The sequence below is a fragment of the Ixodes scapularis genome, unplaced genomic scaffold (assembly GCF_016920785.2).
Source record: "Ixodes scapularis isolate PalLabHiFi unplaced genomic scaffold, ASM1692078v2 PGA_scaffold8__174_contigs__length_109621045, whole genome shotgun sequence".
In the NCBI taxonomy this organism is placed as follows: domain Eukaryota; kingdom Metazoa; phylum Arthropoda; class Arachnida; order Ixodida; family Ixodidae; genus Ixodes; species Ixodes scapularis.
This window is the reverse complement of record NW_024609883.1, coordinates 48,507,387-48,523,101: the sequence shown is the minus strand read 5'-3', so window position 1 is coordinate 48,523,101 and position 15,715 is coordinate 48,507,387. Positions and strand designations below refer to the sequence as shown.

The following is a 15,715-nucleotide window of genomic DNA, read 5'->3' as shown; positions in this document are numbered from 1 at the left end:
TGGTGGAAGCTACGCGCTTGCCGGACCAATCAGCCGCCTCCCTTTAATCACCTGACTTCATTCTCTGCAGCCACATTTGCCACGCTCACGTGGCAAGTGTGGCTGGCCCAACGAGCACGTAGCTTCAACAGCACTGTCAGCTTCGGAATGAACGGGGTGGGGAAAACAACTTTTGTCTGAATTTTGAGCGACGGGCTAATCTTCTAGGGGGAGAATGGATGTGTCCGGGATCACACAAACGAGAGTGCGAGCAAGAGGGGACTCCCCCTTTTCGTCTTCTTTAACTGTTTGGTGGAATGCGCGATTTATGAGTTGAGGAGGAAAGCGAAACAGGAAGAAGTTGGAAAAGCGTTTCATGACCCCTTTAAGTTTCCCTGAAATTCTGTATAACCGGTCATTTGCAGGACCAAATCATCTACTCGAGCGGTGTGCGTCGCTGTGCAAACACAGCAACAACACGAAGCATAAAAACGGCCGATTTAGGACAACCAATCCGGACTCCACTCTTCAATTAAAACGACGTCATTTTGTTGAAAACGCCTGCAGCTTTTCACTCACATTATGCGTCGGGAATCTTCCACATTTTGAAATGGAACAAAGAAAGATTTACTTTTAAAAAAATGACCGCATCTCCACGTGGTGAATGATGTTGATTGAGGCGAAGCTCTGGTGGTGCTGATGATACTGATTTTGTTCATAGGTACAGTCAAACCCATTTATAACGAACAGCAGGAAACGCTACGATCAGTTCGATATTCAAGTAATTCGATATAGCAAAAACCTTTTACAATGAACTTTCACGATGCATTTGTTGTAAGGCAAGAGCTTCTCTTTCTTTCTCATCTCTTCGCTTCCGCCCTGTAACAAAGCATTGAAAACTTTTTTTTTTGCATGCGTGCAGTTTTTTTTAGCTCATTTTCCTTTTTGAATTGCTTCTTTTCGTGGGCAAACAGTTTTGGGATGAAAGCTTTTTTTTTTTTTTTTCGTGCATGCGTGCAAAGCATATTTTTCAGCTTTCTCTGCTTCTAAATCGCTTCTCTTCGTTCAATTTTGTTTGCAACTTGAGCTTTCCAAATTTTCTTTCTTTCCTACTCTTTTTTTTTTTTGGGGGGGGGGGGGGGGACATGCTAGAAGATGATTGTTTGCGCGTTTTGGAAGGCTTCCCGGGGGGGAAAAAAGTTTGATATAGCCAATAGGTTGTTCGTTATAAAAAGTACTTTTTACATGCATTTTTATTTAAATTATCTCAGAGTTCGATATCGACAATAATTCACTGTACAAGGGTTCGTTCTAAACGGGTTTCACTGTAGTGCTGATGGTGCTGATATTTTTTTCCTTCCTCATAGGTAGTGCTGAGTTCTGCGTTGCGTTTCGACTTCATTATTACTGCTTTATGATTGATGAAATGCAGAGCCAGTGGTTCTTCTAGCGGATCAGCTTGGATCCGCTACAAGCCGTGGGAACACATCTCCACCGCTTAAGTCAACAGTCCATGTCCGAAAAAGAATGTGTGGTATGGAAGGTGGTTATATACACATTTGAGCATTTGGTCACAGCACCCTCTCGTCTATAAACGTTGAGCCAAGGCATGCAAAGTTTAACGCGATTATATACGCATTTGACTGCAGCGCCCTCTTCTATATAGACGTTGAGTGGCTACATGCAACATTTCATCGATGACATCTCCAGCTCTTGAGTTACCACCACATCTCAGAGCCCCCTACTCGTCCCGCAGTCGTGGCCGAGTGGTTAAGGCGATGGACTAGAAATCCATTGGGGTCTCCCCGCACAGGTTCGAATCCTGTTGACTGCGCAAACATTTTTTTCTTTTCTTAAGAGGGCAGATGAGATGGCAATTGACGTGAGCACGGACGTTGGATGGACAAGCCTAGACCCTAAGGAGCTTCGCCCCTAAAACACTCGCTGCGTCCTCCCGGATGAGGTGGACTGGATCAGCTGACGTTGACGGGACTGAACCCGTTGAACCTCAACCCCACAATAGCCAATTTGCGCTTTGTGTTAGTGTGGGTTTCTACCTCCAAGCACCACACCACACACCACGAACGTTTCAGGTCTTTGTCGCATCGCTGGCATAGCCGTGTTGCACCAGACAGAACGAGGTCGCCGAAGTCAACGCAGCGCTGTAGTGAACCTTGGCTTGTGGTTGCGCACTCGTGGATCCTGTGACTCCCTTCGCTTTCAAAGCACACACAACGATTACGAATGATACTTTCCGTCTTCCGGGAACATCACAGGGGCACCTTCTCCGGTCACGTCCTTGCTACATGTGCTCGCAAACCGTGGAGCGGAGTTTCTCGCGTGGCTTTAAACCAAAACAATACCGGCGCTATGTTGAACGTGCGTTGTTGCTAGATTTTCTCCGACCAAACAAAAACAACAAAAGCAAACCGGCTCTAGCTTCCAGCGTACATTGATGTTGATGTCAGCTCTAACTTAAAGTCGACCTACAGATGCAACAAGACTGGTATCAAGTTTTAATATGGCGGCCCCCACGGAGCGCCGTAAATTCTAAGGAGGGTGCATGGGAACCGGTCGCGTGGCGACACCTTCTCTTCTCCCTCCCTCCCTCCCTCCCTCCCTCCCTCCCCCCCCCCCCCCCCCCCCCCCCCCCTGGTTGCACGAGGCTCGCGTACGTCTTTCAGCCGGGCAGCCGAGCCCAATCCCCAGGCGGCTTACTTCTTCCCGCAGAGCGCGCAAAGGCGAGAGAGAGGAAAGTGGAAAGGAGGATCGTCACACCTCGCTTGATTAAAAGTCGTCTCGCGCTGTAAATAAGCTCTAAAAAAAATTTTTGTTGTAAATTTGTTTTATGACATTCTTTTTCCATCCAGGCTGTCTAAAAAAAAGGTTTTCCTCTGCATATGTTTTTCTTTTTTTAAGCAGTGTTCTGTTGAATCCGCACATACCGGGTGCGATGGGCGGCAGGTCGAGGCCTGCGTCGGCCGCCAGTTTTCGCAGCTGGGTCACGTGGTCCGGGTTGTCGCACGCCATGCCCTGGTTGATGAGGCAGGACCGGACGTGGTGCTCGTTCACCGTCACCCCGATCTGGTCCAGGTAGGTCCTCTTCACCAGCGGGTCGAGCCACAGTGTGTTGCCCAGGCACAGCACCACCTGCAGCCGAGTGAAACAGACTCCTCTCGTTCTCGGCGGCGATGCGTTTACACGATGAAGTTTGTTTGCAGAATATGTCACAAATTGTCGCGAACGTGCGACAGAGATTTCGGAGGGCAATCTGTACAAGAGAGCAATGAACTGAGAAGAAAGTAGGAAATCTTAATCGCGCCCCGAACGGGAGCTGAACCCCCGACCCTGTGATTGTGAGCTTGACGCGCTGCCACCATGCCAATCAATGGGTAGACGCTGTTTCGTTTTACGTTCTTTTGGCGAAGAGAACACACAGACCTCCTTTCGTGCCAAAGTCAGGCTGAAGACTAATTTTTGTTTATTAAATATAAAACGAAATAAAAGAAAGACGCCTCTGGTACGGGGGAGCTCAGGTTACGTACGAAGCAGAGGAATGGATGTTTATATCTCGGGCTGCACGCAAACGGTGGTTCTCGGTCGCTTTGAACTTTGGAGCTCGCGAGCAATGGCGCGTCGGTGACCATAACAGACGCGAGGGTGGCCGGCTTTCTCTCTACCGGGGCGGTATCTGCGAACTGTTCAAACGCAAACGCCGGCGTTTGCGTTCAAACAGCTCATGAGAAAAATGAGAAATCCAAGACGTGCCCACTACCGCATAAAAAGGACGAAGTTTGAAAGAAAATAACATGCTATAACAAAAAAAAAAAAAAAAAAAAAAAAAAACTTGCAACGTCTCTTACTAAATTTAAGGAATGCCGTGGAAACGGATGCTGTGTACTGACTTCATCCGCAGGGTTGAAATAAATCTAGCATTTTTTCTCCACGAAGGGAATTAAACGTCTTCTAAATTTTGAGGTCACGGGCACCGCGTTGCTGATGCTTCCTCATCCCCCGAGCCCTCGGGGAACTGCAGAGAACCCCTGACTGGCCCACAGAATATTCGTCGTCATGTCAGAGTGACCGGTCCCCCTCCCTATCGAGAAGGATAACAGTCAGCAGCATTAAAATGCAAAATGCCTTCCTCTTATTTATTTTTTTTTCTCTGTTTTTTCTAAAGCGATAGCCTTAAAGAACTCGTGTCCTGATTGATCCTGATCAATCCTGATTAATCAATAAGTCCTTAATCGTGACCTGATTGATCCTGATCAATCCTGATTAATCAATAAGTCCTTAATTTGCTTTAAAAAAAGAAATTCAAAGAATTCTAGGCGAAGTGAGGTTGAACCTACAACCTTTCAGTAGTGAGCAAGACACGCTACCGACCAGGCAATGCAGACATGCTTGCACGGCTAGGGAACAAGCGGGGGTTTATATTTAGCTGCCGCGTTCCACTCTTAAAAGCGAAGCTTAAGTGTCCTCCTGCAATTTTGTTTGGTGAGCCCGTGAAGGTCACAAGGAGGTACGTGAAAAACAAGACCCTGCCGACTTAACTAAACGCGACTTTGTCGTGTTTAGTTAAGTCGTGTTTAGTTAAAACTACTACACTGGTGGAAAATGCTAGGTCAATGTGCTAACCCAAGTGGTCAATTTAGATGTCTGCCAGTACGCTTTCAAAGTAAAATGCGAAAAAGTGTCGAAGTTATGTATGTGGTAACAGTGCCATGCAGTGTACATTTTATAACTCTCTGAAGGGTTAATTCATAAACTGTAAACTCTCTATGGCATCCTTTTTGACTACTACAAGTATTACCCGTAAGTTTCGCACAAAGGAGACTGATGATTAAAAATTAGCCTTTCAGAATAGTGTTTTCTGGGCAACACTGCTTCTAAAGCTTTTTTTATATAACGTGTCATTCAATTCAAATGAAATTTACATAGATTATTTGCCATTAATATCCGACTACAAATATGTACTTGGTTTTGACATAACCCAATTAGTTTTGTTAATATTGAAAATTTCATTCCCAAAAATTATGGGAAAGATTAAGACAAGTTGAAATATTGAAATAAGAAAATAAACATATATCAGTGAGCTAAAAGGTATGCGAAAAATAATAAGGCATAAATGAAAGCTCTAAAAAGCTTCATTTAGGACACTTACTTTGCAGTTTCAAAATTATTTATTGCAGGATGCCTCAAAGGCACCTAAAAAAGCCTGATATCCTATTCAACATATCTGTACCCCTTATTGCATACGTCACACATACACCAACCAGAGAAAGAAAAAAATATTAAGATTAGATACGTGCAAGTGGAGACCCCCCCCATGGCTTCCATAAAATAGTAAAGGGTGTAAATAGTTCACTCAGAAATACTATAAAAAAACATCCACAAAAGTCAACTTCTGTACCACTTGATTGATTTCAATCTAATTTGCAGTGGAAGATTGAGTGGCAAGCCCATCCCTGCCATATTTCATTATCCTATGTCAATTCTGAAACTTGTTACGAATGCTACAATATGGAAGTCAGCGTGTTCGCTTAGAAAAACTAGTTTTAAAATAAAATAAAAGTTCACGATTCTTACGCATAATATAGTCACAGGAATACATACCCATAGCACATACCCAGCTAGTTATTTTGCTATATTGCCATGTTTTTCATGAGTGTATAACTTCTAAAGAAGATCAAAATTATTTTTTCATGTCTGCGCTTTTTTACAGTTGTAGTTTTCTTAGCATAAAAGAATGTTAAAGTAGAAAAACTAACCAGCCAGGCATGTCCCTCACAAAATTCTATCTCAGAATACCACCTACGAATAATTCTCTATTGTGCAATAGGAAAACGATAGTCTTCCTCAAGTGAAATTTATGCCGAAAAGTGGAACGGAGACAAATGCATTCAAAGTGCCCCAACCCTTACCTCTTCTTTAGGATTGGTGAACCGAAAATAATTTATAAAAAATTAACTATTTCTGGAAATACTCTCTAGATGTTGGTGGATGTAAATAAGGCATTTTTTCAAAATCAATCTTCAAAAAACACGATTTCAAAACTTTTTTTTTTATATTTCTGCCTCAAAGAACAGTGTCTCCCTTTAAGAGAGAACACTACCCAGAAAAAATATATTTCTGCAAAAACAGCTGATTTTGGGAAATGCCATGTTTACATCCACCAACATCTAGAGAGTAGCCCCAGAAAGTTTCATTTGTTTACAATGCCTGGTTATTTAATTATTTTCGGTCTATTGATGCTAAAGAAAAGGTAGAGGTGGTGGACGCCGTTCATCAACAAGTTGGAACATGGCTTGAAAAAGTGAAAGCCGTTTACAACTCCCTGTAACACTGAATTAGAGCGCAGCTCTTGAGGAGGAGGAGGGAAGGGTACTGGGGGGGGGGGGGGGGGTGAAGTGACCTGGGGGGGGGAGGGTCACGTGACCTTGGGGGGTCAAGTGACGATGACGATGCGGACTCCGATGACATCATCAGCGATGATGACGATGACGATGCGGATGTCGCTGACGTCATCAGTGACGATGACGATGACGATGCGGATGCCGGTGACGTCATCGTTGACGTCACTGATGACGTCATCAGTGCTGATGACGATGACGATGCGGATGTCGGTGAGGTCATCAGTGACGTCGGTGAGGTCATCAGTGACGTCACTGATGACGTCATCAGTGATGATGACGATGCGGATGTCGCTGACGTCATCAGTGACTTCACTGATGACGTCATCCGTGATGATGACGATGACGATGCGGATGCCGGTGGCGTCATCGTTGACGTCACTGATGACGTCATCAGTGCTGATGACGGTGCGGATGCCGGTGAGGCCATCAGTGACGTCACTGATGACGTCATCAGTGATGATGACGATGCGGATGCCGGTGACGTGATCAGTGACGATGACGTCATCGGGGAGGTCACGTGACCTCGGGGGGGGGGGGGGGGGGGGGGGGGGGTCACGTGACCTCGGGGGGTTACGTGACCTTGGGGGTCACGTGACCCTGGGGGAGGGGTCACGTGACCTTGGGGGTCACGTGACCTTGGGGTGACCGTGGGGGTCACGTGACGTTGGGGGGGTCGGGTGACCTTGGTTACGCCGACGGCGCCGCCGCTCAAGCCGGGAACAGTCCCCTAAGAGCTGCGCTCTAAAAAGGCAAAAAGCCATTTTGTGAAACTGCCCTATAGGGGAGGTACCCGCTGGCAACCATAGCCAAGTGCACAGCTGCTCAGCATGTGTCCACGGCAAGCTTCCACTGTACTTTTGGAAGATGCATTCCACACCATATCAAGATTTGCCGGTCACAAGTGTGATCTCAGTCTGAGCGCGCCCAGCGAGCAGTGTGCTCAAATATGGCGTCCCGCGGAGTGGGATCTTCGCCAGCATGTTGATGAACGTGTCTTTCTCCGTTCCACTTTTAAGGGCGAAGATCCTTAGGGGCTAGCCATGTCCGCATGTCCATCTGATGTCTGGCGTCAAGTGCTCGTGTAAGGAAAAAAAAAAAAACGCGTCTTCACGTGGTGAATGATGTTGATTGGGGCGAAGCTCTGGTGGTGCTTGTCTGCAAAGACGGTGAGCTGCAGCATGCCGAGCCTTTTGTTCGTTTTCATCCATGTCAGAAGGAGAATGTGTGGTATGGAACATGGTTATATACGCATTTGACCGCAGCGTGACATGGATGAAAACGAACGAAAGGCTCGGCATGCTGCGGCTCAGCATCTACGCAGACAAGCACCACCAAAGCTTCGCCCCAATCAACATCATTCACCACGTGGAGATGTGGTTGTTTTCTTTTTGGCATAAATTTCACTTTAGGAAAACTCATTTGGTGACAGGACAAAAGGAAAGGTTCGCTCATTGTTTTTTCTCATTGAAATTTAATCAGCAATGCATCTGTGGCATTGTCTTTTTCCACCTTTTGGACGTCTTTTATGAGACGTTAAGATTTTGTCGACGACATGAAACGCCGAAAATTCAGTACATTTTCCAGCACGATTTTAGCATAAAAAAAATTACTTTTAGAAATTTTATTTTCACAGTTCCACTTTTCGGGCATTCTGCTGCGTATGTGGTGAAGAAAAATGTTGGGTATTAAATTAGTTTTCTGATGATAGTTTTCCTAAACAATGTCAGTGTGTTCCCGATAGAAACAACTATAATTTCACAATCCATGTACACAGATATAACTCTGCACTGCATTCTGCCTCCCAACTGCCACTGTAAATTTCATTCATAATATGCCAAGGTTCAAAAGTTGACCCTGTTGGGTAGTGTCCTCTCTTAAAGGGTCCCTAAAGTGAATGTTAAGAGTGACTTTCTATGACGCAAACTCAATCTACATGTCCTAAGCATTCTAGGAAACCGAAGACAACAATTATGTATGACCTGTTCTATTCTAATGCAACAAAACATTGTGACATGCCCACTGCCCTAAGTATCCCAGAAAGCCCAAAAAGTACAATTGTGAGAGACTTCTTTTATCAAACGTCTTGACACGCTTCCTTTTTTATATGCTGTAAACGGCCTCATTTTCACGAAAACCTAGTCTTCGCGAGTTTTGCAGCTTGAAAGCCATCGTAATCCAATCCAATCCGGAAAATAAAAATCTGGACCGACCTTTCCGACGAGCTCTTTCTCGGTGACCAGGGAGTGTGAGGTGCACTCCGCCTGGAAGGTCCACTCCAGGTCCCTGTCCTGGGGCTGCACCCGGCAGCAGAACACCTCCACCGCGAAGGGGGGCAGCCGGGCCAGGCGCTCCGGCAGACAGAGCAGGCGGCGCAAGGCCACCTTGGAGCTCCCGCCGTGGTCCATGTGGAACACCTCCGCACGGAGCGGCGAACATCCCGCACCGCCGAACTCGGGCACGATAGAAACTACCTGGATGGCAACCGTTGGGAATGCTGTGGGGGGTATTTGCTGGGCGCCATAATTGAGTGCACCGCTCGCCGAGCGTGCTCAGATTGAGCTCACGCTTACGGCTAAAAAAATCTTGATGATGTGGAATGCACGTTTCAAAGCTACTGTGGAAGCTTGCCGACAGCACGCATTGAGCAGCTGCACACTTGGCTACGGATGCCAGCGAATACCCCCTACAGGGCAGTTTCCACAAAACGCCTGTTCCATTTTGTCAAGCCGCGTTACACCACGCTGATGAACGGCATTTCCCACTTTCGCCATTTCTTTAGACGCAGAAGCTGAGTTAATGGCATCATTTTGGTTCTTGCTGAGGCGCTAAAGTGTGGCGAGCGGCTCCGTCGACGACGAAACCCAGTAAGTGCAACCAAGAACGTATTTGGGTCGCATAAGCCCGAGTTTACACCGATTTGTTTCCTTTCGGAGTTGCCCTGGCAACATCTAGTGGGGCTTTAACGGCCGTCGCTGAGTCAACATCTCCATCATCCGCTCGTCTTAAGTCCGGATCAAGACCGGCATGCATAAAAATAGAGTACCAGACACGTTCCTTTGTGTCGCCAACGACCCCAGGAGACGCCGTCGACCATGACGTGAAAAAACTAAACAGAGCTGGTAAACAATGCCTGTTGCCACTGCAGCACTCTCTGTGCAAGGAGCAGACAAACTTGCTTGTCCCGATTGAAGGGCACAGTTGGTATGTACAAAGGTGGAAGCCTTTTTGCTTACCGATTATGCAATCCAACCAAAGCTTAGTGTCGTGACATTGCTGTACCTCTGCTCAAAAAACTTTCAGCCTTTCCACTCTGGTGAAGAAGGAAGAACAGCGAAGCTTACTATGGTGGAACGACCCCAAGGACGACTTCTTGGAAGATTTCAAGGACTTCTTTTACGGCGTCAAGGACGACGTTTAGAGGACGTCTAGGACGACATCTAGGACGACGTTTAGGACGACCTCAAGGACGACTTCTAGAATGACCTCTAGGACGACTTCTAGAATGACCTCTAGGACGACCTCAAGGATGACTTCTAGGACGACCTGGAGGACAACCTCTCGGACAACATCAAGGACAACCTCAAGGACAACTTCTAGGACGACGCCTAGAGAAATTCAGCCTTTCCACTCTGGTGACAACCAGAGCGGTTTTATGTTGACATTTCTTTCGCGGGGGACACAATCCTTGGGAAACTAGCCCTAAACAGCTCCGCTGCAAAAAATTGTAGAGCCCTTCCATTTCACGTGAAGATAGAGGACCAACGAAGCTGTTACCTCCTTGATGTCTAGGACGATGCCTAGAGGACGACCTCTAGGATGTCCTTAAGGACGACGCCTAAGACAACCTCGAGGACGATGCTTAGAGATCATAACAAGGGATCAGGACCTCACTATCTAATAATGCCAAGGAAGGCTGACTCATTATGGTTGCCCCCTCTTTTCATTTTTATTATTCATACTTGCCAGACCAATGGGAAGTTTTCTGTCGACATGTGAGGACATATTTTTTCCCAGACCCCAGCGTATAACAGCTTCGTTGTAAAAGCATAGAAACTTGTTTGCAGTATGAAGCAAGGCTGTCAACCGCTGTTCCGAGTACTCCGTGTTAACTGGCAGGAGTGATGGAGGAACCCGTCCATGGCAAAAGGGGTGGGGTTTTCTTTTGCGACTACAGTGACAACACGACAAAAGAATGCCACAGCCTCATCTCGGTAATTCGGAATAGCATAATTCGATTTCCAATGGACTTCTTCCAAAACCGACGCGCCCCATCGCGGCAAAGTATCACGCAGTGCACTCTGGGAACTAGTTGGCCACTCAGTTTCGGTTTCGACTCAGCAGCTTCATCTCACGCTATCACGCCGCGACCGAATGCGCTGCATGCGTCTTCGATTATCTGACTTTTCACGAACTTACAATACACTCATTCTCGAGCGATACAAAATGAAGACCGGGCCCTTTCCTTGCTTCCCGAAACACCGGATATTATGAGTGCGTATGCAAACGTAGTAAAGCGTGGCTTAGTCACCTCACCCCACGAGTGCATCTTTGAGTTCAATTTCAATAATACTGTCTTGTACCAGTGAACTACAACTGAAATTTGGTCATCTGGAGTCTTACACGTATTTCGTTTGCCAAACGTCCGCTTCTTGTTACTTCATCGGGCGAAAAGCAAGCTGCATCCTTACAGGAGTATCAAAGTTGAGCCCAGAGTTGACTCATGAATTTTTAAGGAAACTCAATAAATTCGACCTTACTAGTGTACAAAAGTGACTATGATTTCCTCCTCGTGTCATCATATATTTCCCACTCAAATTTTATGCTGATAGAAGATTAAGTTTTCGCAAACGCTGAGATCGGCTAGCTATGACGAAGGCCCTAACAAGTGTCCCCTGCCCCTCGCTAAACCGTCTTGGACGAGCTTTTACTGACGCCCAGGATCTGTGCCTGTACGGTGTGCCTGAAATTATCTCCGCATACTCAGGCAGGAAGAAAGCAAACACATAACAAATGTTATGGCCATTAGCAAATGTCAAACGCGCTTTGAATAATTTCGTTCGTTTGGCGCATGCCAGTTCGGTTCACTTCCGGGAACGGTGCGACATTCTTCAGACAAGTGCTCGACTTTTACGTTCTGAAAACGGTCTATATGTGCGAATGTGGCTGTACGATTGCAGGATAACTTTATTTGTATACGCGATGTTTAATATTAGTTCAATGCGGGAACTTCACTTCGTGCAGTGCTGTGGGGCAGTAGAGATAAGAGATAATAAGTGTGTTCGAATGGAGGTTTTCAATGGCGCCTCTGAGTTTTACCTCGCGTACTCAGGGTTATTAAGAAAAACTATAATTGCAAAAAAGTAATAGTTCGTCTATGGACTCACGAAAGAAACAAACTTCCTGATTACCAACACTAAAGTAAAGGCGCGAGCTCGATGTATGCATACTTATTGCTTTTTAATTCATTCATTCATTTAATGCTTTATTTTCAAACTTGCTTTCAAAATACACAAAAACAGTTTGGACCCATAGCCGTTCAGCTTGTTGATTCGTACATAAGAAAGATCCCCGAGCTTCGCAGCATCAAGATTCGCAGCACTGGCTCGTCCACATACCTCGATTGGAACGCTAACAGAAAGGCTCGAGTGCAAAAATTCAATAAGCATGTCTTAAGCCAAGCTATACGTCTCAGGCATGTGCTAAAGCTTCGAGGTCTGGCCATTTAGGTTAGCTTAGGGACCACAAATGACGCTCTCGGGACCAGAAAACATGATGTAACGGCCGTTAATAGTCCACGCTCTGTGTGTAATCTCTCGTCGACGTGTCGATCGAAACCGAAACCATGCCACCCTCCTCCCTGGCCAACTAGTTCCCAGAGTGCAATGCGCGCCGTGTTGCATGCAGGGCTTTATGGAAGTAGTCTATTAGTTCGAAGTATGGATGCAGATCCCGCAACCATATATACAAGTCTGTGGAAAAAGAAAATGAATAGTAATTCGAAGCTTAACCTGTGGCTCTGGTTAATTCTGAAGATTTTGTTTCAAGACTCCCGAAATCTGTTATTTTTGGACTGCTGAAGAAGACTAGCGATTATGCCGAGAATGCCTAAAAGGCAACTGTGCACACTTCATTGCTTTTAAATACCGCTTGCTCAGTCAGGAATAGAGCAAACGTGCATGGCCAAGCGATTGAGCTCCTAATCCAGCCAAGCCGCCAACTCAAACCAAATTATGGCAGCTGTCTTGGGCACCGCCGCTATGGAATTGAGTGGGAGCTTGTGGTGCCATCTCGGGATAGGCGGAGCTACCGGACGACAGTGTCTTTTCCTTTCAACCAAGCGTGTCATCTGCTCATTGTATTTATTCGGAGATGGCCTAACAAGCTCAAACCTCGGGTAACTTGGTCGTCTGTGTTGGCCGTTGAAGGGGTGTTGTCCTCACTTCTCGCAGGAAGAGAGCTACGCCTTAAAATTTCGGAAAGTAAAATCCACCCCTCAAATGCACCTTTTCAAAAAATTTAAGGCTGCTACAGTAACTGAAAAGGTGAGAACAGCGGAGGAGAGGAGGTCAGGCTGTCCACCTTCGGTGCCGACTTCCTACTTCGACGACGCTTCAATGTCTCGTGCACTTTGAGCACGCACACAGCACCAAAGCACGGTGAAAGGTGGGGAATGCCGGGCATTCGAACGACACGCCCTGCCATTCTGAGTCTGCCAGTGACGACTTAAATTTTGCAGGCTCTATGCATTTCGCAAATTTGACTGAGTCCTATTCAAAATATTTTGCGGGCACGAAATTTCGCAAATCAGGGTGGTACGGTAGGTATCTGTCACCATAAGAAAACATATTCGTGGGTCCTTTTTTAAAGCGATAGCTTTACGGGCGACACTTTGCAGAGATTTCGACCTCGTGGGCTGTTGTCGCCGCACATGCGAAGAAGGAAAACATTTTTTTTTTCTCCCCTCTTGACGCGAAGAGAGCGAAGTCGGAACTTCCCGTCGGTCGTGCCACGCGAAGAGAGCGAGGCGAGCGAAGACGGCAGCCCTGGCGCCCCACCAAGAATGGCACAACAAAGAAAAAATGTTCCCGACGTCTGCTTGAAACAGCAGTTTCCAAACATTCCTTGCGTTATGCGAAATCCCACTTCGGCAGCATCCAGCTGCTACGCAAAATGTTGGATGGTTTTAGAAACTTCCACCGCGCTTACCCACCTGCTTCACGGATCACTGGTGGCAGTTGTCAGTGGCATTCACGATGCCAACTGTGATGGCTACGAGAATTAACCATGTCGCACCTCTGTCCTCAGGTATGTGATAGCGCCATTCCACCCGCATTGCACGACCATGCTACAGCTATCACTTTCGTTTCTTTTTATAAAGTATAGATCCTCGCAAAAACTAAGTCGTTTGTCATTTACAGTGCGCGGGCAGGCGCTGGTTCTTCGGACCGACTTCAAAGCAGGGCCCGGCACCGACAACACCCTGTAATCTTCGGACTTCGGGAACGCCGCGCTCCGGCCGCCGCTCCGACCCACCTGCACCCTGTGAAACTGGTCCGCATCCACTTCCACCGCGTAGACTCCGCCGACCACCGGACTCTCGTTCTCCCCGAGTCCAATGTGTCTGTCGCCGCCCGGCACCGCAAAGTAGGCGTTCATCTCGAGCATGGCCTCCTGGAACTCCGTGTGGACCACCGCCGCGCCTCCTTTTCCCGCCGTCGGATCTGCCGCAGGGTCCCAGTGCTCCAGCACCCAGGCGTAAAAATGTGTCGCGTCCACCATCTTGGTCACGAAGATGCGGACTTCCCCGCTTGCGGGTAGGTGGCACCAGCCCCGGGGACGGTCCAGGGCGGCGACGACGCCGTGCCGGTCGCGGCACGCGGTGCCGCTCGTTGTGGGCGGAGCCAGGCACCTTCCGAAGGACTTGAGGTGCGCACACAAGGGACGCTCGGGGTTACAAGCGCGCCTCTGTAAAGAGAGGCAGACAAATAGGGTTACCAACTCTTCAATTAAGGAAGTCGGGAAGCCTCGGACTAATCAAGTTTGGTGTGACACGTCGCGCCATCTAGCTCAAAACATTTGCAACACTGGGAAGGCCCTTTGGCCAGCCTGCTTGCTCGTGGGGCTGTTCACACATCAATTTGAAGGTGTGGATTCGTGCGTTTTTGGCTTTTTATTCTTAACATTGCTATTGGATGTCGCAGGAGACCAAACGCCGAAGCTGTAGGCACTGTTGCACACCGGACTGTCGCAACAGCCAGAAGCTTAGCAAGTGTAAAGCTCCACAGGTTCCCATCGAGGCCATGGAATATAAAACGTGGTCAGAGACGAGTAAATTCCGTAAAACATGTAAAATATGTATTCCGTTCACATTGCCTGACTTGAGACGGATTTCTAAATGTGCTATATGACTCGACATTTTGAAAAATGTGCTCAAAGCCCGGCGTTGTCTTTGGGTTCAATATAATGACTCTCTAAAGTCAGACCAGTCGTTTGACATTCTCGCTGCTCTCTGGTCCGCCGATTTGGAACGCAAATGTTCCCAAAACAATGTTTTTGTGAACGTTTGAGTGTAGTTGCTGAAGTGAGTGTTTTCTTTGCTTTGCCGGTTGCAGAGCGTACTGCCGTTTGCACCTTTAGCATGATCGTGTAGCTACCCAAGATAATTGCTTTATTTTGACCCCTGCGTATGAAGTTCTACCTTCGTCCCCGCCGCAAGAAAAGGATGTTCCTGCGGCATTTATTTGTGCTGTATGTCAAAGAGAACAGCATATTCAATGGACGAAAACGAGTGGCAGCTTGCTACGAGCAACTGTGTACGACTCCGTCCAAACTACAGTCAGCTTGCACAAAAAACGCATTCCTTTGGCACCACAATCGTCTTCAACAAGATGACAAGGGGACGGGAAAAAAGCTGATCCCAGAAACAAGGTCAGCTATTCACGCAGGAATCGAGGTGCACCTAAGCACGTCTTATGAGTTGTGAATGCGAAACCATGTATGTCATTCTTCCGCTCTCTTATTTCGTCTGCAGCGTATTTGCGTTGACGGCAGAGCGGCGCACTCTGCCGCCGAGGAGTGGGCGCCTCTCCTTGCTGCTCTAACCTTGGACGTTTCGTGTTAGCAGCGAGCTGAGGGACACGCAGCGCCGTGGGGTGGCCATCGTTGAAACTGATGTGCAGCGGCCAATGACAGCCTCGTCAACGTGTGCCAGCCAATGGGGCCGAAGCAAAAAATCCATCAGCTTTATTCTGCTCCTTTGGGATCGAAACTAGGTGCCGTTGGCCAGGCTTTTCGGGTGGTTTCATAACCGGGAGCTGGCT

General features: G+C 47.3%; 1 protein-coding gene and 1 non-coding gene across 2 annotated transcripts in view; one reads left to right on the top strand and one right to left on the bottom strand.

The window, feature by feature from the left end:
• The window catches only part of LOC8030934 (putative ATP-dependent RNA helicase TDRD12), a 95,214-nt gene that overhangs the window by 28,596 nt on the left and 50,903 nt on the right, over positions 1 to 15,715 (bottom strand). Inside the window, exons 19-21 of the mRNA XM_029972386.4 lie at positions 13,929 to 14,360; positions 8,606 to 8,866; positions 2,925 to 3,129 (exon numbers count right to left, since the gene is read on the bottom strand). Of these exons, the coding sequence (XP_029828246.3) occupies positions 2,925 to 3,129; positions 8,606 to 8,866; positions 13,929 to 14,360 (898 nt within the window). The remainder of the gene's footprint in view (positions 1 to 2,924; positions 3,130 to 8,605; positions 8,867 to 13,928; positions 14,361 to 15,715) is intronic.
• Trnas-aga lies at positions 1,732 to 1,813 on the top strand. Its single transcript has one exon. It is a non-coding gene; the product is annotated as a tRNA-Ser (tRNA).